Source organism: Calypte anna, chromosome 1, assembly GCF_003957555.1.
Source record: "Calypte anna isolate BGI_N300 chromosome 1, bCalAnn1_v1.p, whole genome shotgun sequence".
Lineage (NCBI taxonomy): Eukaryota > Metazoa > Chordata > Aves > Apodiformes > Trochilidae > Calypte > Calypte anna.
The window spans coordinates 21,939,828-21,961,001 of NC_044244.1; the positions used below are offsets into that span (position 1 = coordinate 21,939,828).

Genomic DNA, 21,174 nt, shown 5'->3' on the forward strand with positions numbered 1-21,174 from the left:
TACACCAAATGAGAAAGTTGTATCTGTTTTGCAATTAAAACTAAGGATGAGGAAAACTGAGGTGGATGAGAGATGGTGGGAAAGGACACAGGTGAGGATGAGGTCTTAAGAAAAAAAAGAAATTGGTGAAAGGCATGTTTAAAAATTGCATTGAGTACTCTTAAAAATGCTGTCATACATAGGCAGAGGTCATAAATGCAATATTTCAGAAAAAAATAGAATACAAGGCTAAAATAGGATAAAATAAATAGAATGTGCAAATGTAAACCAAGCATATTGATATGGCATGTGTGATTGGTAGGCATGCTAAAAAGTTTCTGGAAAGAAAATGCCAAGGTAAAAAGTTTATTAGAGTGACAGAATAGATATATCAAGGACTGCTGATGTATCTTGAAGAAAGTTTGGATTCAATTGGACAAAGATAAATATTCTGGGAATACTGGAGTCCTAAGAGCAGAGTCTTGAAGACTGAGGCTAAGCATAGCATCCAAGTGATACAACTTTAACCTATAGATTTAAATGATCCATGTGTTTGTGACTTGATGAATTGCCTGGTAAGCTCCACAAATTGTGCTGACTGACCCTGTTTGTAAATGGAAGGAAGACTGTTTGAACACGATTTACTAAAAGCTCAAACTTGATGTAACAAAGGCTTTTTGAAAGACCATTTACTACCCTCACCTTCCTCCTCACATGGAAGCATCTCAAACTGTCATAATTAAACAACAGAGTGAAAAATGTGAGCCTTTAAAAGGATCAAAGCCCTGCTTTAAAAAGCAAAGTCATGTATGCATACAGAAAATTAAAAAGAAGATAAATTCTTGCAATTTTAATGTAAAACTACATGACAGACTTGAAGAGATTCAGTGGAATAATATGCAAAAGACATAAAAACTATCAATAAAGCCACATTAGACAGGAATCCCTTTCAGACACCATTGAGTGTAATCAAAAAGAGGAACTCAGAAAAAAGAGTGACAGTACAAAGTCAAATGGTTCTGTGTGTTCATTGTCTCTGGTGGAACAGAGTTCTCACTTCAAATACTTTTTTCGTAATCTTCATGCCTCAAAAACTTTAACTGCTACTGAGGTGGCAGTAAAAGAGATATAATCAATAAAATAAAGAATATATAAATAAACAAATTTAAAGAATAAATCAAGAAAATAAATAGTATCATATTACCAAGGTCAGATAATTTTCACCAAAGTGTCAACTAAAATAAGCAACTGCCAGATTATAAATGGTCATGATTTCTAATGTGCAATTTATAATTTAGATTATACTACTATTATTGTTGCATGTATATATAATGAAATATACAAAATACATTTTATACATTATATATTACACATTACATACTATATATTATAAGTTACTTTGGCCCTAATCCCGAAGGGACCAGAAGTGGCACATTTGACATGGAAGTTGAAACGAGGCTCCATATTTTGGAGAAGTACAACCAGGAAATATACCTTCTCCAGTGACAAAATTGGTTGAAACTAAAGTAATAAATAATGTAGATATGTGAATAAAATGTAGTATGTATTCATTGTTCTCTGAGGGACATGAAAGAAAGTCTGGCACTACAGTAAGAAAGGTTAAAAATTTTTGGGTGGCAGAAAGAAAAAAAATTAAAGGTAGGAAGCAAAAGATAAAAATAAAAGATTGATGTTTGGAGTGGTGAGTAATTACCAGTGGAATTCTGTGGAGGTTGATGTCAATGCCTCTGCTGTTCAACAGAGTTGTTTTTAGGATGGGAAGAGGGCTGAAATCTGAAGGTGCTAAAGTTTGCTGATGTCCTGACAAGTTGGAGAAGCCACTCAGTTGCTGGGTGATAAAGTGACAGATGAAATCCAGTGTGAAGGAAAGTAACACAGAGAGGAAAACATTAAGTATGTGTGTTCCACTGTGGTGAGTGGCTGCTCTTCCTCAGAAGAGGAGTCACAGTGTGAATGTGGGTAGATCTCTTGGAACTTCCCAGCAGTTAGTGGGAAGTGTTTGGAGAGGAAGGGGGCAGTGCAGGCTGTGTTAATTCACTAAGGCTTTGGTGAGTGCAAGTCTGCCAGTGAAATAGTTTGTGTGATGCTGGATACATCACCCTTAAAGGGATAGAGTGGAGCTACAAGAGGAAAATATTTTAGCTGGGAAGGGAATATTTTAGCTGTCCAAGGGAGACATAATAAGGAAAACCAGTAACATAAATGGACTAAGCAGGCGATAATTACTCACTGTCTCTGGCCAATATTCTTGATTATCAGCTACTCACAGCCATAATGCAGAAATTCTGGAGCACCAGATTCCTTTAAAGAAACAAAATAATCTATTTTTGGGTGACAATAGTACATAGATTATATATATAGTACATAGATTATATATATAGTACATATGTAAGATTATATATATATTACACATATATTATATATATAGTGCATGGATTTCAGTGATTTGGTAAACTAATGGAAGAAATGTAGGAAGGAAGGATGGACAGAATATACTGTTACTTATATTCACTTGTATGCAACCTTCAACTCTGAAGTTTTCTAACCCAGAGGTTACAGAAATCAAGGAGGGTATCCTGGGACAAGTATTGTTTGTATTTACCCTATTCTTATTTTTAGCTGCCAGTTACTAGCAGTAGCACTTGCAGTGAGTTGTGTGGACCTTTGGTCTCACACAGTTCTGCTGGTCTTGTGCGTTGGCAGGAGGTTGGGATATTGACACAGCTTTTCTCTGGGACACAAATCTGAAAGGTAATACATAACTTATTTAACTAAAGGCCATGAGCCAGAAGAGGCAGCCAACAGACTAAACAAAGCACCACTAAAGGAAGAACATGGACTTTCCTCCTCATCCTCATCTACAACCTTATCTATTAGGTTGTAGAATTACTGCTTTTGAATATGATTATAATTGGCACATCAAAAAAATGCCTACTATGAGGAAATCATTAAGACTGTTAGAAGAAACCTTGATTATTTCATATTAGTTTCAACTGGCATATCATATTCTATTTTTCTTTTCACTTGAGAAAAGAATTAATTCACTTCATGTAGTGCCACAGAGTTTTGATTTTAGAAATTCGATGTTTTGTGGTAGGAAGACTACTTGTTGCACAGTTTTAGATCTTCCATATGGGTTCAGTTAGTGATTTTTTTTAATCTCTGTTTTCTAGCTCTGCCTGCAATCCCGTGAAGTATTAGACTGCTTAAAGCCATCAGTTAATGATTTTCTGCCATTAGAAAAAGAATAGAGGAGCATCAGTATTGATACATAGTCATTGTGTACATGCAGCCATTAAACTCAGAAGTATGGTGTACATGCTTTTAAAATTAGGGTAGAGGATGACAATTTTTTGGATGTAGTTTTCAAGGCTATTCATTACTTTATCAGAGAAAAATATTCATTGTTAACTGATGGATAGTTCTGAAATTTTCTTTCTAAATTTACTTTTATTAAATTCTACAAGGTGTTCCATAAAAATCTGTGAACCTTGAGTTGCATACAAGCCAGTATTCATGAAGTTTGCATATTAGAGCATTAGCAGATGAAGTTAAAACCTAGGCCAGGATGTTAATAAATTGTTGACAGACTGTTGTGGCAGTGTTTGTGGACTGAAATAGAGATCTTATTTCTTTCTGAGGAGTGTATTACCCCATTTCTTGTAGCTGACAACTTTAAATTGAATTGGATATCAGTTGCCTAATATATCTTTTTTTTAAGAAAGTTGTCTAATTAGAAAATTGATTACCAACCTTGTGCTGCTCATATTTTTTGAGGAAATAGCCCTATACAGTCACCTGTGTTAGCATTGGCCAAACTGCAGCAGATGCAGAGGCAATGGTGAGTGGACCCCTGGGCTGTTAGCTGGGATGTTGTAAGAGAAGAGGCAGATTTGCCCAGAATGAGGTTGAAAAGTCCTCATTTCTTCTGGGCTCCATCCCAATATCATAGCACTGTACCAATCATGTAGGGTTACCAGCTAACTCCAAGCTCCCATGGGAATCTCTCTTAGTGTGTTGTTGTACAACAATAGTGCCCCTGGTAGCAAAAAGGCAAAAAAATCACCCTATTTCTGCCAAAATGACTCAAGCCTCTTTTTCAGTTTGCAAATGGAAGCATAAAGTGGTGCCTGACATCAAATTTGATGTTACATGGCATATTTTGTTCTTGTTCTGTCCATTTCATTTTGCTAAAATTTCGATGTTAACAATTTTATTAAAACATTGTGGCTGTTCTGTGTTGGGATGTCTGCTATAGCCCACATGACTGAGCCAGTTCACAGATAGGTATTTAATGAATCCTAAAAAGTATCATACTACATTTTAGTGCACTACAGTATGAAAGTTAAACCCCAAATATTCTAACAAATAGAGGTACCTCTGCCTCTGGAGCTTTCAGCCAAATCCCTTGAAAAATTTTGGAACAGAATAAGGAAGGTTTCTTGCCTTATGGTAAGCAGAACTATTGTAAGGTGAATGTTCAAATATGCTTTGCCTCCTTACTGATGAAAACTCCTTCCTCCTCCTAATAAATTATTTCTTTATGATCCTGATGATATCCCTGGCTACTGCTCCACAGTTTTTGTCAGGATCTGAACTGCCAGCAGGAGCAATTGGGGTTGAACCAAATCCCAGCTAGGCTTGCTATCACTGGCAATGAGGGTTGGCTATGGTGTAGAGAGACAGGCAGGAGGTGAAAGAAATTATGAAATTAAGATTTAGGACATTGGATGAGATGTATTAACTGAAAGGGTTAGCCAGGCTTTAGTGGAAATACATCTATTTTGAGAAAAACTTGGAAGAGGAAAAGAGTTTATCAAGAGAAAAGGAAGTGTGGTGATCTTCAAAAAAGCATGGATGGTATTTCTAAAAGATAACCTTTGTCTTGACTTTCTGATGTGAGTTTCATTTATACATATACCTTCTATCTTACATACACCCCTGTCTGAAAATATAACTGGACACTGGGTGCAAGAAAGCAGAGTAGAAGGTAAGCACCTCTTTATTGATTTTTCTGTCAAAAAAAAGAGCTTGTTTAAACTTCCCTGTCAAATAGATCTAGTTTGCTAGAATTACTGGCTTTTGCCTTTAGATTCAGAGGCAGACTCCCCTCACACATTCCTGCAGTGCAGGTTCTGGCTTTTTCTGTTGACTCCAAAAGAGTTACACACACAGATGGAGATGCTGAGAGCAAAGAATGGGGTCGTCACATTGAACACAGTAGTTTTACAGGAGGAGTTGGACCATCTGAAAAGCATACTGGTAATTAGATTATAATTTATTACAGGTGAACCTGAGGAATTTTAAGAATTACGTGTAACTTTTTCAAGTTAAATGTTTGTTGCCTTGAAGTATTAATAAAAACATGAACTCTAACATGTAATACCATCATCCTGTCCACAACTCTTCCTTCAAATTAGAGAAAAAAAGTGAGATAGGCTCCCTTGTCTCATAGATTTGTCCTCCAAAGTGCTGCAGGATCAAACTATTAAACGGAGGGAGACTTGTATGGATCCTAAGATTTTTAATTCACCTGTGACTAGACTACATCTGGCACAAACAGTGCTGGCAACATTCCCCGGCCCTGTGAGTCACACATTTTAGGCTCTGTCCTCATTTTTGAGTTCAATACCCACCAGACCCCTGTCTGTCCCCAGTCCAACCCTCAGCACATAACCATTTCCTCCTATTGCAGCAGAGGCTCCTCACCCTCTTTCACATCACCTGTGGCAACTTGGATTCCACATATGGACATAAAGAGGTGGGGAAAACCGCCAGTTAGTGTGGGTATTCCTCTTAGCAGTCCAAAAAGAATATAAAATCTGTAGTTTCTTTCATCTTTATAGCCAAATTGCCTGAATCAGGGTTCAGAATTTAATGTTAAAGCTGGGGAGATAGGCTTCAGTGCGTACTCCTTGAATAATACGTCTGGTAGATTCCTTTCAGGATTAGTTCTGTTTTACAATGCCAAGCTCTTAACACAAAATACTTTTTTTCTCTTTTGTATTTTATATTGAAAAATCTAATTAGCTAAAAGGATGTAAAAGAGATTCAACACTCTGGTAGATGATACTGTTTTTATTGGAATAACTGTATTTAGATTGTTTGCCCTAAGTGAAATAAAAGGTGATGAATTAAGTATAGCAGCTTTTTCCACTGCTACTGCAGCTTATTTATATTCTTGTTTACTTTCTAAAATCAGTATCATTTTATAGGCCAGTTCCTGATCTTCCTAAAGTTATCTAAAAAGCTTGGTACAAAAATCCATTAAAAGTTGGAGCAAGAGAGCAACAGGAAATAAAATAATTTTCTTCTGAAACTTTAGCCTATTTTGGCATGTGTTCCATACAGGCAGAAGTTCCTTGCTTCATTTTAACCCCTTTCAAGCACAATGATAATGGCTGTCACATTCTCTGTAAGTGACAGTCCAGAGATCTCTTGCACAGCGCGATGCTGCAAAAGGACAAACCTGTGAAGAAACACATCTAGCCTTGAATGTACGAGCTGACATCTAACAAAAGATCTCCCAAGTGCTTGGCCATGATTCAGGTACTTTCCATAAGTCATAACATTACCATGAATTATAAAATAGAATATTATCTTTTACAATGAGATCATTGTCTCTTACAGTGAGACTTTAACATCCACGTCCCTGCCTCACTTCTGTAAAAAACCCTGGGAGATGCAGAACACCAGGTGAAAGCTGCGTGTCACTGTCCCTGAGCCATTTGGCTTGCTGGCCAAAGTATGCATGGCTGGAGAAGGGAGATGATAACGGGGAGATGAACAGATGATGATGAGAGCCAGTAAGCTCATATGTCCTGCAGGGCACTAAAATGATAGTATTAATTGTTAATCATTATTAATAGAAGTTTACTACTGATGTATTGTACCTCATTTCTCTGCTCAGTTTCCCCTGCTCTATCAGAATATTAATAAAGAAGGGAAAAAGAGGTAAAGGTAAAAAGTGTAAGAGCCTTACACTTACTGTGTAAACTTACTGTGTAAGTAAACTTACAGTGTAAGTATAAACTTACTGTGACCTATACATACATACAAAAACTGATTTTTCTAAATAAGGTTTCTAAATTTTCCCGAATCGATGGACTTTTTTGCCTGCTTTGTTTCCTTTGAAAGCTGGATTGTAGCTTTACCTCATGCTGTTTGCACTGAAGAGAATTAATGTGGAAAGAAACAAAAATTTTAGAAATTGAATTCTGGTTCTGATAAAACCTGCAAGTCTAATTACTTGGCATGTGTGCAGTCTTTAGATATGTACATTTTACTGCATTATATGCCAGGTATGAAACTTCATATGTGAGCAGAAATTTCAAATTTGAAAAACTACCTTGAAGTTGTGATAACCTACCACCTTGAATGAGATAGGTAAATGACCAAGAAAGGTGAACTCAAATGAACTCCTGGTAGTTCTTGATAAGCTTAACATCTCCACTGGAATTGTTTGCAGGATTCTGAGTACGAGCAGGTCACTCTACAAACATTCCTGGAGGAAAATACAATTTAAACATCCTCTAGGTTCAGTTGCAACAGAGCAGAGTTTTGTTCTTTGTCAGTTTTAGTTATAAAGAATGAATGTCAAAATTATTTGCAGGTAGGTAGGATCCTTTGCAGCAGAGCACAAAAGACTTTGCCACATCAATGCTTTCATTTGAACTTGAACTTACTCAAAATTTTGTGTTGCTCTGAACTAATGCATTTTTCCAGTCCTAAACCTAATTTCATATATTTGTAGGTGAGGGACAGACAGTATCTCATGGTTCACATTTTGTACTGATAAGATAATTCAAACAACAGGACTTTGACTTTGAAAAAGTAATAGTTAAAATATGTGTAGTTCACTTAGTAGGCAGTAACATAAATCCTAACAAGATTTGGTTTCTGTCTCCTTTGAAAATTAGGAATCCAGGCTTTAACCAGTATGATGGTCAAAGTTTTTCTTGTCTTGCATACATCTCAGGTCTAAATCAGTAGATTTAGGACAGTATCAGCAAAAAAATCTCTGAATAACTGAGGTTGGAAGTGACTTTTGGAGGTCTTGTAGTCCAGTCTCCATGCTCAAGCAGGGATACCTAGAGCAAGTTGCCCAGTACCGTGTCCAGTTGAAGTTTGAACATTTCTGAGGATGAAGACTCCACGTTCCAATGCTTGATCACCCTCACACTAGAAAAAGTATTTCCTGTTGATAGGAGGAAGTCAGTAGGTTTCAGTTTGTACCCATACCTCTGGTCCTGTTGCTGGGCACCACTGAAAAGAGCTCAGTTCCATCTTTCTTCTTTACAGCTTCCCTTCTGGTAGCTACACACATTCATGAGATATCAGTCCCAGTTTTCACAGCCTTTCCACATAGGAGAGATGCTCCAGACCCTTCCTTATCTTTGTGGCCTTTTGATGGACTCTCTGTAGTATGTCCTTGTCTCTCTCATGCTGAGTAGCTCAGCTCTGGACCCAGCACTCCAGGGGTGGCATCATTGGTGCTGAGTAGAGGGGAGGATCTCCCAGCTTTGATCACCTGCTGGCAATACTTTGCCTAAGGCAGCCCTGGATGCCATCAGCTACCTTTGCCATGCTGCTGGCTCATGTTCAATTTAGTGTCTACCAGGACCCTCAGATCCTTTTCTGCAAAGCTGCTCTCCAGCCAGTTGGCTCCCAGTGTGTTCTGGTGCCTGGTGTTGTTCTACACAGGATTTTGAATTTCCCCTTATTGTGCAGCATGAGGTCTGTGCAGCCCATTTCTTCAACCTGTGGAGATACCTCTGGATGGCAGCACAACCCTCTGGTGTATCAGAGGATGAATCCAGTTTCTTCAGTAAAACAGACTCAAATAAACAGTCTGCTTCAGGTTTATATGGAATACAAGGTTCACCAAACCTAGGGTCTAAACTGGAACTATATTTTAATATAGCCTAGAGGAAAAGAAAAAAAAAACAAACCCAAAGGCCACAAAACATTAGAAATAATAAAAATGTAAACAATTCAAGCTCTCAAAAATAGAGATAATTTGTAACTCTGCTTGATATTCTAGATCTTTACAGCTCAAAGCTGTTATGCTGCAGTCTTTCACTGAATGATGAATTAAATAAATGTAGTTAAACACAGCCTTTCTGCTTTCTGTAAATGTGGTTTTATAAACTTGACATTGGAAAGAAGATCCTTGTGGTTATACCAGATTCTAATGCTTGCCTTTCAAATTTTTAACCTTTGGCAGTGAGATGCAAACAGTTATGCCTGCATCACAGATTTCTGGTATGGAATATTTCAGAAAACCTGATGTTCTAATAGAGGTGGTGATGATGCTTTCTGTAGAGAGGCCACCGTGCTCCATTGGTTTGAAAATATGGTGTGAAACTGACCTTTTTTTGCATGGGAAGAAAACTGAAATGGTAATTTCAGAAAAAGGATTTGAAATGTGCTGCTGCTTGGCTGGGATGTGAATGCTGAGTGGCTTCTGATGTGCTGCAGCCAAACTCCAGCAAGCAGCACGATCTGCCACTCTGCTGGGAGCATCACCCCTGCAGTCAGCACATGGCAGCCTCCTGGCATCATTTTTTAAATGGTATATTGTGAAAAAAAGATTGTAAAGATCCCTGCTGAAGTGAATTGAGAAAATGCAAGCATTCAGTCAGCTTGGTATTCTGTCAAAGGAATTACTGATGGTACATGAAGGGTAGGTGCAGTTCAAGCTACCAAACCCAAAATCTAGTGTAGATAGCAGGTGTCTGTCTTGGGGTGCTATGGCAGCAGTTGCAGTGCCTGTCCTGCCCTCCTCAGTTGTTACACCTCATGATTTAGGCCATTTCAAGTGACTCAGAAAGGTTCTTTGAACTTCCCCTTCACAAGTGTTTGAACTTTTGTATGTACCTTCGTGCCTTAAACGTTTGGAGGCTCAGCTGCATTTGTGAAGTTTAATACTATTAAGTAGTAATTATTCTTGTGATTCTTATACTGCACCTTTTTTTTCATAGAAGCTAAGATTTTTATGTAGTTTTATGATTTCAGCAACTCAATTAATTGTCTTATGACTACATTTGGATATAACCATTAACCATTATAACCATTTATATGGTTATAACCATTTGGCATCTAAGTAGGGTATATACAGAGAAAACACTGAAGATAACAGTAGAGTATAGAGGCAGGGACTAGCCTAAGAAGCAATGTAAAAGGAGAAAGGGAATGGACCCTTCTTTTCTTCCTCCTTGTCTCCCTCTTTGAAACTACAGAAGGACATTCCCCTTCTCTGATACCACAGTAAGAGCAACAACTCCACAGAGGGTGTGGCCATAAATCCAGGATGTTAGAAATGAAAAGGAGCAACAAGTACCACCAGGACAGTTTTATTTTTTTGATACACACACCTAAACATAGCAGTAAAAAAGTTAAGAAGACTGAAAAAAAGAGCATAACCATCTGTGGAACTGATGTAAAGTCATCTCACATTAAAACTAGTGTGAAATGTAGCCTGTTCCTATGGATCATTACCATTCCTCATTTTAGCCAATGAAAATTTTATTTTCCCAGTGTTTTGTATTTCTCTCATATGTTTGCAGCCATTCAGTTTCTATTTGTTTGTAATTTCAAATATATATAAGATGCCCTGAAAATCTTTCTTGTCTCTAGTCATTATATTTTGGAACAGCCAACAAAACCCCAGCAACAACAACAAAACAAATGAATAATTGTAGATGTAGGGTCTGTTTGCTTTGAAAAAGATTGGTATGTTGGTGCATCAAAATGTTGCCAGATCAGCTTTCTCCTTTCCAAGAGAGATATTCTGAATTAGGAGGCTTGCAAAACAGATCAAAGGGAAGAATTATGTCCAGGCTACTTCTTTTGCAGGTTCAGTTCTGGTCTAGGGCAATGTAGATGGTACCCTTCCTTTTCAGTATCTTACTTAACCAGGTCTTGTGATTGTTCATTGCATATCTGAGAGCAAAAATGTCATTGATAAATCCAGAGGAACAAGACAGCGACTTGCACATCCCATGTTTCAGATTAGGGAAAGGCAAAGGGGACACTAAACACCAGAAAAGAATCCATGATTTAATGATTGACACCAGTGCCACTATGGATGGTTCCTAAATAATCTAATCCAATTTACAGGAATGGCATGTAAATATCCATTTCTCAGTGAGGTAGCCTGTCATTTATAGCCTAGCATGAAATATGTAGCATGGGGAGACTGATTGCTGCTCATTTTTGTGCAGCAACAAAAGAATAAGAAAATGTGCCTGAAGCAGAGAAGGGGCTCTCAGCTTCCCACTGCAGGTCTGCTGGAAGGAGTCACTGCCATCTTCAGGTCTCCAGTGGCTCCCAGGTTTGGGTATTCCAGAGATCCTCCTTCCTAACTCATGACTATGTTTTCTTGAATCCCTGTGAGGTAATGCCTTCTGATTTTGAATGAGATACATTACTACCCTCAAGGTAACTTAAAGAAATGCATCTCTAGGCTGAAGAGATGAATATACAGGCTGGTAAGTGTCTGGGGGACATGCTTACTAAGAATGCCTCCTGAGAGCTGGTACTTTCAGGCTCCCACTTGGTGCAGCCACCCTGCCAGACCATGGCTGTGCAGGTGAGGACTCTCTGGGCTGCTCAGTCCCTGACTGCCTCTATTTTCAGTCACAAGGATGACTGGAACAAAGCCCACTTTTAGAAATGTTTGGGGCAAGCTGTATTGCCTCCCTTTTTCAGCATGGACAGATTGGTTAAAACAGGTTTAATGATAGAAAACTATCATTAACTAAGTGTATCATTTCCTAAGTGTAGGAAACTGTGTTTCTTAGTCCCTGACACCCCTTCTTCACAGGCAAACTCTCAGTTCCTGTGCTTTTTCAAAGAGGGAATCTGTGTATGAGAGCCTCATAACAAAGTGCTGGCAGCAGAGCAACAGAAATAGAGCTGTAGTCTCATGATTATATTTTAATAGCTTTCTTTTTATTTTAAGATACTTACACCAAATTCCCCAAGTTAGCCCAATCACAGTCTCCAATGTAGCACTGTTTTCAGCTATTAGCAGGTGGTTTTTAGAGCCCTCTTTAGATGATATGCGGGGCCCACATACTGAAGCCAATTGTCAGACAGGAGGTAATTTAGCCTTCAGCTCTTCCTCTCAGTTTGAAATAAAACGATTACATTTCAGAAGAGCCTAAGGGGAGATTAAAAGTTTTATATCAAAAGTTGAATATTTTCTTTTGTTGTACACTCTTTTAAAGAAAATGGTATTCATTTAAAATAATGCACGTTCTGAGGTATTTGAAAAGGCACTGTTCTGAATTAAAAAGAAATTCATAAAGTATGCATGTATGGGAGAGGGAGACTGCAATCTTCATTTGAGCATTTAGTCAAAAGTTTTCAACTCAGACCATTCTGCTTTGTTCATAGAATGAGCTATTTGCTAAGAGGCTTTGTAAATAACAGATGGCCCATAAGGTTTAGAGAGCAGTGGTTAAGGTGACAAAATCTTCTGGGGCTCTTCTCCACAGGCAGGTTATAAAGTGATATTATAGCCTCTGTTCCAGACTGGAAAATGGTTCTTGCCTGTCTTTAAACCCATTAAAAGTGGTTCCAGGCAATAGCTCCACATAATTGTAGTTCTGGTAACCCCTGTGATGCCTCTTATTTCTTGTATTCCAAAGTTGTTCAAGGGCAGAAGCCACTTGTAGAATACAGAGTTGTAAAACTGACTTTAAAATATATGGAATAGTCCAGATATGAACAGAGTAAAAAGTAAAGAGAAAGGTATAAACAACAAAATTAAATTATTGCCTGATGTCAGGTAGTTTTTATCACTGGTATGAATGGGGATATTTAACTAAGGATGCTCTGGGCAACTTTGTAAAAATGCATTTTCTATTAAAGGGAATCCCTGGAAACCCCAAAAAGCAATGCATATAAATGCAGTGAGGTCTTTTATAGGAGTTCACCATATCAGCCAAATGAGCATAGATCTTTTTTGAGAAGCCATAAGAAGAGCCTACAGAAAACAATGCTGTAGCTTAGTAGCCTGCTTTCATGCCAGTTAAAATGAATAGTGAAAAACCTGCTGTTACTGGCAGAGGTGGTCACTGAACTGGGAAGTTTAAGTTTTCTTGTGATTTTATTGCAGAAAATGAGTTAATTTCTCTCAGTGTATTCTTTAAAAACCTAAAAAATTCTTCTACCTGCTCGCACTGATGCATTCTGCTATCATAAGGCAGCATTACCAGCATGGTTTTACCTTCATTTGCCTAATGTCTCTGGTGCTTATTTTCACACATCAACACCTACCCAAGCTAACTTTGGTTAACATCACCTCATTTGCAACTATACTGCCAATTAAATAGCCAGACAATAACAAGTACTGAGGTTGATTGAGGTTGATTGAGGGTTTAAGAAGGCTGGATGCTCATGGTACAGAATGATGAAGGTCTGTGTTCAACTGATATTATCTATTGCAAAGGAGATGAATTGTTCATGTGCTGTTTTTCCAGATTTCTAGGAGAACTGATGTGGTATGGGAATCAAGACGACAATTGATGGCCACTGAGGAAGAAGACAGTTCCTCATATCCTCCTCTGGATGTGACCACTGGAAATGCTACTTGCATCCTTTTTTACGCTAGAAATTTCAGCCTCATAGCCAACAGTTCTGTTTTGATAGATTTAACAAATGCAACATTTGTAACCAAGAATGTGGTTATTTCTTCCTCTGAGTGCTCAGACACCAACACAACGTGAGTAGCACAAGCAATTTTATATCATAATACATGTGATTCTGAAAGCTAATCAGAATGGTGCAATCTCAGGTTAATACTAATTTAGTTTTCTTCCTCTAAAGCAGACAAAATGAAAAGGAATACTGAATTCAATAACTTTTAAAGAAAAAGATTGAGTCAAGACACAAAAAAATGTGTAGCCTCTTATTTTCACATTTTTGTCCTTTTAGATTCCTTCCTTCCTTGTTAGTTTATACTTGGTCCAAACGTGTTTCCTTAGAGTAACAGAAATCTATACTGGTGTTAATGAGATCATCATTTCATTGGAGAGTTCCCTTGAAGGGAAGTATTGCCAGTTACTGGGTAGTAATTCAGCTAGGAGTACTTTAATAAAATATGATCTCTGTTTTCCTTTACTTTAAAGCACCTGCTCTTGGGTAAAAAAAAAACTATAGAAATATTTTGTCATATTTTTCTGTGTACTGAACCTTTGCTATATGACTTCTGTAATTGCCTATTGATTCAGAATATTCCCTCCGATTGAAATGTCACAATGATCTAATTAAAGCTGACTACTTTAACATTAAAAAAATCTGTTTCTTTTTCTCAGACTGTCATTAAAATACACAAAGCCAGTGAATGGAATCAGCAGCCTGGAGATAAGGTAACTGAGCATTTGCTGTAGATTTACATTAGATTTTTGTGAAAGTCTATTTGTAAATTAGGAATGAAAAAAGAGGAGTTAAGTGAAAATGTTTTCAAAATTACCATTTGGTTTCTGTTCTGAAAAGTTTCTCTACAGCAGAACAATAAAACAGTCTTTATATTGTGATTATATTAATATACTCAGGTAAAGTTGTGGAAAAGTGGTGTAGGCAAACAACCATCCTGTAAGACACCAGCATATGAAATACCCTGTTTTGTTAACAGGATCAGACCATGATCCTCTCTCAGGAAAATCTAACTGTAATTTGTAAACAGTTCTAGGGACTGAAGTCTACTTGCATGATCAGGGTTATATTTAGTCCTAATATGGATTACCAGTGTATTCTGTCAGAATTCTGTCCTTAGCTTGTGGCTAAGGAAGGGTGCAAAACCTTGTCATTTTTCGGGTTCGTGAATAGTGACATGACCATGTTTATCCTACATTGAGAAGACAGAAGAGGACCCAGAGTGGGAAGACTTGGGATGAAAAGTCAAAAGGATAATTTGCAGCTGTTGGTCTTGCTAGTGGATTTGAGGATTGGGGAAAGCATCTGCTACTCACCCATTGCACCCTTGCAGATTTGCTGATGACACCGCTCCATGTGGTGAGGTCAACACAGTGGAGGGAAGGGATGCCACCCAGAGTGACCCAGACAGGCTTGAGAGGTGGGCTTGTGCAAACTGTATGAAGTTCAGCAAGGCCAAGTGCAAGGTTCTGCACCTGAGTAAGGGCAATCCCAAACACAAATATGGGATGGGTGAAGGTTGGATTTAAAACAGACCTGAGAAAAAGGACCTAGGTGTGATGGTTGTCAAGTTCAACATGAGCCAGCAAGCAGCACTTGCAGCTCAGAAAGCCAACTATATCCTGGTCTGGCCAGCAGGTCAAGGGAGGTGATTCTGCCTCTCTGCTGTGCTCCTGTGAGACCCCGCCTGGGGTACTGTGTCCAGTTCTGGAGCCCCCAAGACAGGAGAGACATGGAGCTGTTGGAGCAAGTCTAGAGGAGGTCCAGGAAGATTATCAGAAAGCTGGAGCACCTCTTCTATAAAGACAGGCAGAGAGTGTTGGGGTTGTTCAGCCTGGAGAAGAGAAGGCTCCACAAATGGTATAAGCATTGCTATAGCATCCTTCCAGTACCTGAATGGGGCCTACAAGAAAGCTGGGGAGGGACTTTTTATGAGGGTGTGTAGTGATAGGATAAGGAGGAGTGGCTTAAAACTGGAAGAGATTAGATGTAAGTTAGACATTAGGTGGACATTCTTCACTATGAGGGTGGTGAGACACAGGAACAGATTTTCCAGGGAAGCTGTGGAGATTCCATCACTGGAAGTATTCAAGGACAGGTTAGATAGGACTTGAAGCAACCTGGTCTAGTGGGAGGTGTCAGTGCCCATGCAGGGGGGTTGGAATTTGGTGATCCTTAAGGTTCCTACCAACTCAAACCATTCTGTGATTCTTTGATACTCTCTGAGGGCTGTGATACAGCTGCTGGTGCCCAAACCTCAATTCTTCCCCCAGCAACAGAAACAGCAGCTAAAACTGCTTTCTTAAGCTCTAACAGAGATAATGTGTGTGGCCTGCTCTTTTCATTTAGGTACCTGCTAGTTGATTACATTTATTTGGGTAGAACTTGGGCCAGGGAAGTTGCACTGAATTAAATCTGCAGATAGCAGAGCATGAACTGGATGTTGGCTTGGGCAGCAGAAGGACAAACTACTTTTGCCATCTTAAATGCTTCTGACATCTTGAATAAGGGAAATTGAAGGCTGAGGAAACAAAAAAGAGGAAGATTAAAGTAGTAATGTTGGAGACAATAAGTGTTTGAACAGTGTTTTGGTAGGATAGTAAAAGAAGCATGTATCACCAATATGATAAACATGAATGAATAAATACCATTATTTGCACTGAGATAGAAGGACATTCTACATTTAGGTAACAGAACTCCCAGAACTTGTGCTGAAGAGAATCAGCGATGTGTTTGGAGTTGTATTTGGAGAGCTTAGACACACTTGCAGTCAGCATCAGAGACCGTGACAGGTGACAAAAGCCCAAACATATTGTAATTTAACAACTCTCTGCCCACCAAGCACCTAGATCTTTGCCAAAGAACGGAATGCATAGATTGCTGTTAGTATAATATTTTTACTTTTTTGAATATTGCAGTTAGCTGTGTATAGCATCCTTGGGAAGTGTCCTTGGTAGTGGAGTCAAACACTTCCCGGTTTCAATATTGTGAATTATCAAAGGAGTATGCATTTCCCTCAACACCAGGGATAATTCAGGAAACATTTTCCTTGAATCCCATTCAAAAAATACTGTTCTCTGTCCAATACTCTGGCCAAATTTTGTCTTTACTTCAAATCACTAAAGACCACTTGGTGCTGCCCTGAGTGCTTCTCTATATACTGTCTGCTGCTCCTCTCTCACTCTCATATAGCCAGACCCACCAAAACACTGCCCTGGATGCTCATGCTCTGAATTTGCTCAGAATAATGCAGGTCTGAGATGCACTCCTGTAGCCTCTTTCTGTATGAATGAAGCTGGTTGCTTTCCACATGTCTTGAGTGTGCCCACCCTTAGCATAATGCCATGCTTTCTGGTAAAGTTACAGTTCCAAGAAAATAATATGAATCATAAAGCACTTGAAAATGCTATGGAACATGACACTGTGCTGCAAAACTAGCTACCAAGCTGATACATCTTAGAAGGGCTGTTTTCTTTAAAGTATTCAACAGGTTTTGCTCAACCATACAACAGCAAATTTCAAACCTTAAGATGCTACTATAGAAACAAAATACTTCAGCAGCTGAAACGTGTATCTTAGATTTTGATTGCTGCAGCAGGCATAAGAAGATCAAATGTGATATTACTGCACACATATGGACCTAATGAGGATTATTCAGATTTATGTTTAGTCATCTGTCTGTGAAAGTCTTGTATTTTCAATTAATTATGGGGAAAAAACTTAAATGTGGCCCCAAATCTGAAGTGTATCTGAAGAGAAGAAATTTGAAGCACATCTACAGACAGACTGACTGTAAATAAAAGGAGAACATCGGTACTAAAGGTGCATGGTTCATGTTTCCTCTCTTATACTGGAATATTTTTTACATCCTTTGAGCCTGTTGAAGTAAAGGCAGTAACACTCACAAGGTATCTCTTGACATATGTTTCTGCTTGTATACATTATAAGTAAATACCAAAATGCATAAACAGCCCTTGAAGCTGGGATAAGACACTCAGGCTCCACAAAGAATGAGGACTTGAGAAGACAGTATGTGAAGTCCTGACCACTGTCATGCTCAGCAAGTAATTAAAGTAGCATAGACTGGCTGTGTTTTGCAAGAGAGTTTTATTTATTCCACTGTGATAGGTGTGCTCTGGGTTTTTAATAGCCCCTCAGGGCATTTAGACACACAAAAAAATGCCTAAATTGATTATTTTAATGTGTGACACAGGTGCTTAGCAACAGAAAATGTTACAGAGGAAGGAGGAGGGAGGTGGCTCCCAAGGTAGTCATTGCTCTGGTTTTTGCTGTGCACCAGCCTGCTTTGGGGAGGTAGATAGTGATTGCTTCTTTACCACTTTTTTATCTCTTTCCTTCACTTATCAATCTGTCTTTATCTCAAAACACATCTCTCATTTTTGTTCTATTTTTCTCCCCTGTCCTGTTGGGGACAAACCCACCAAAACAGGGGAGTGACCAGGCAGCTATGTGGTGCTGTGCTCCACAGCCTCTCTGGGGAGCCTGTTCAGTGCTCTCCCGCCTCCAAAATAAACAAGTTTTCCCTCTCATTCAGATGGAACTTCCTGCCTTCCATTTTGTGCCCATTACTGAATAGTAAGATATACTCAATAAGAATAGGATATACTCAAGATACCCACAACAGAAAAAGAAAAATCTGGTGATAGTTCATGATTTAGGAACACTTTACCTTGTTTATCTCAGCTTGTCTGTCACCATGTTTCTAGGAGCAGTGGACAGTAGTTTTTGCTGGAAGAAGCATCATCTCAACTCTTTTAGCAGCTGATGACATCAAGGTGTTGAAGCACTTGTCTGTCATCTTCTCTGGGGAAAGGCATGAAAGTGGATGGAAGTGCAGAGCATTAGTGTTTTCCTCACTTACACTGATCAGTTGACTGATGTTGCTGACAGCATATATAGAACAGAATTGACTCGTGTTGTGTTCTAAAGTTCTTTACCTAACACTTGTGTTGCTCGTGGAATCTTTGAAGCAGTAGTAATTCCAGGTAGCTTCTTTTTCAGAAATATTTCTCCTTGTAATGAATAGCCACATGGGGTGGTGAGCAGTATCAGGCAGTGGCATTTAGAGTTCATATCATTACCTGGCACAAAAGGGAGGCCAGGAATTGTTTGTATCACAATGCATTAAGTACCTAAAATCTGCGTGAAAGTTTGTTTTCTGCATTGGCTAATATTTAATAAAAACATAGAATTTCCACAAAAGCACATGAGATCTTTATCTTTCCTCTCCTTGTCATTCCTTTCCTATATTGGGCACATTCTAATTGCTATCTACTCATCTGAGAAAATACTGAACTAAATGAAGTAATTCTATTGATTTTTGTTGTTTGAATATGTCTTTTTTCAAATTATAGTAGTATCAGTTATGCGTGTGCTTATTGGAGGCTATTCAGTATCACTTGTTTGGAAAAAACCCTAAAGAATGAAAGTATATATTAACAGTTAACCATGCTCAGCTAATTTACTAATCAGAATCTTAAATTTCTCATAAATCTGCAAGCAATATAAAAATTTAGTCCTTGGTGTCATTTAAAGAGACAGCATTTAGAGGTCACTTTAGACTGTATTCTCATGCATAGCATTATAAAACTTGTTGATGTGGTAAGTTTCCAAAGAATTTCCCTGTTCACCACTTTTATTATCCTCTCAGCAAAAGTACAGAGCACACCCAACATCTGGGGTTGGCACAAACATTAAAATAAATTTCCCTGTGCCTTCAGCTAGTGCCTGTAGGATTGCTGCTGAGACACTATGGAAATTATTTTCAGATTGTGCTGTATATCAGAAAAAAAATCCTTTCTTCTAGCAATTAATATCTAGGCTAACACATGCTTTAATTTTGTAGCTTTGTCACTATAAGATCAAGAAGCTATATGAATAAAAAACCACAAAGTATTAGCAAAAAAAAAAAAGAAAAAAAAGAAAAAAAAAGGCTCAATTACTGTAGTACCCTAACCTGTCAGTTTTTGAGTGTTACTCCTAAGGAGGTTACTCCTAAGGAGGATTGTGTTGAGTTTAGACTGTGTGTTGTCTGGGTGATATGCTACTGAAAGCCAGTGGATTCAACAAACAAGCAATATTCTACTACAGAGAATGTTCTCTCTCTATATATATATGTACTCTGTAGAACAAAAGATATTCTGTAATGTGCCACATTTATGGCTGACTGCTTATTTTTCAAACCTGCCATAATTGCAAGTAAGTTGCAATTACACCAAATTTAAAAATACACATAAAGCATTACCTATTGGGGAAGACATATTAGAGTATATTAATTTGTTGTTCTCTCTTATTGCTAAAAAATTCTTTGTCTAAATTAATTTTGGTTTTCAGTAAACAAAAAAGAATATTTCAGCAAACTATATAAACCATTGCATGCATAGACCAAGTAGGATCAAAGTGCTAAGCAACATATAATAAAGAAAAAAGTTTTTCATTTCCTCATGACGTAACTTGAACACCTAAAAGTAATTGGGTAAAAAGAGGTAAAGACTAGGACATTGCCATGAACTGTTCAGGGTCAGGATGTACTCCTGGATTTTCTCAATTATTTCTGTTAGAGAACATTTGGAAGGTGTTCAAATTGCAGTGGAAGTAAAAATCTCATGATTATGAACTACTGGGCACTGCTGCAATGCCACACAAACACAGACCTTTTCAAAAAGATAAAATATTTATTTATGCCTAAACCACTAGAAATTGGAAAACTAGGGCTGATGACCCCTCCCCAGCCTCCAGTGAGAGAAAACTCTTCTGCAAATTCAGACCTTGGCAAAGGAAATTGCCATTTTGGCATCTGAGCCAGGGAAGAATTGCAGTGGTAAATCAGAATGGTTATCATGCCTGTACCTATCATAAAGGTAATTTTTAAAAAATCCCATAAAATGGTTATTGAGAGCTGCTGCAGTCCTGCTGACAGTCTCTCAGGTTCTGCTCCACTGATTGTAAACTCTTGGTAACTGATGAAATACTGCACACCTTGAAGAATGAAATCACATTTTCTCCTTGCCTAGCAAAGCTATCAAAGTCTTTGCTTGGGAGATGAAACTCTAAATTTTTGTAAAACATATTCACAGAGTCACTTATGAACAATCCTAATGATGTGGGAGGCCAAGCAAAGATACCCACTGTGATGCTTGCAGCTAGCAATAGTGAACCTTTATCTGGAACCAGTACTTTCTCAAATGAATATTAACTTTTTCCTTCTGTCATTTTGATGTTCTTTCCCTCTTGTTGTCTTTGTAGGTTTTTAATGACCAACAAATTCTATGGAGGCTCGGCTAGAAATTGGTCCACTATAGATTCCATCGAGATTGTACAAGACGAAGAAAAATTTGCTAAATTTAATGTTTCTGTCATCTCTGCTCCTGCAGAGTATTCATTTCATTGTCAGCTGGTAGGAACAAGCAATCTCTATCCTGCAAGGCTGATTCCATCCAACAATGAGGCAAAAAACTGGCAAGTTTTCATTTCCGGGTTGCAAGTGAG

General features: G+C 38.2%; 1 protein-coding gene across 2 annotated transcripts in view; it reads left to right on the plus strand.

Moving 5' to 3' along the window:
* ATP6AP1 (ATPase H+ transporting accessory protein 1) overlaps positions 1 to 21,174 on the plus strand; it is a 54,167-nt gene that overhangs the window by 25,175 nt on the left and 7,818 nt on the right. For both annotated transcript variants that reach the window (XM_030451853.1, XM_008493069.2), the window contains exons 7-9: positions 13,491 to 13,732; positions 14,325 to 14,378; positions 20,932 to 21,169. In XM_030451853.1, coding sequence (XP_030307713.1) covers positions 13,491 to 13,732; positions 14,325 to 14,378; positions 20,932 to 21,169 — 534 coding nt within the window. The remainder of the gene's footprint in view (positions 1 to 13,490; positions 13,733 to 14,324; positions 14,379 to 20,931; positions 21,170 to 21,174) is intronic.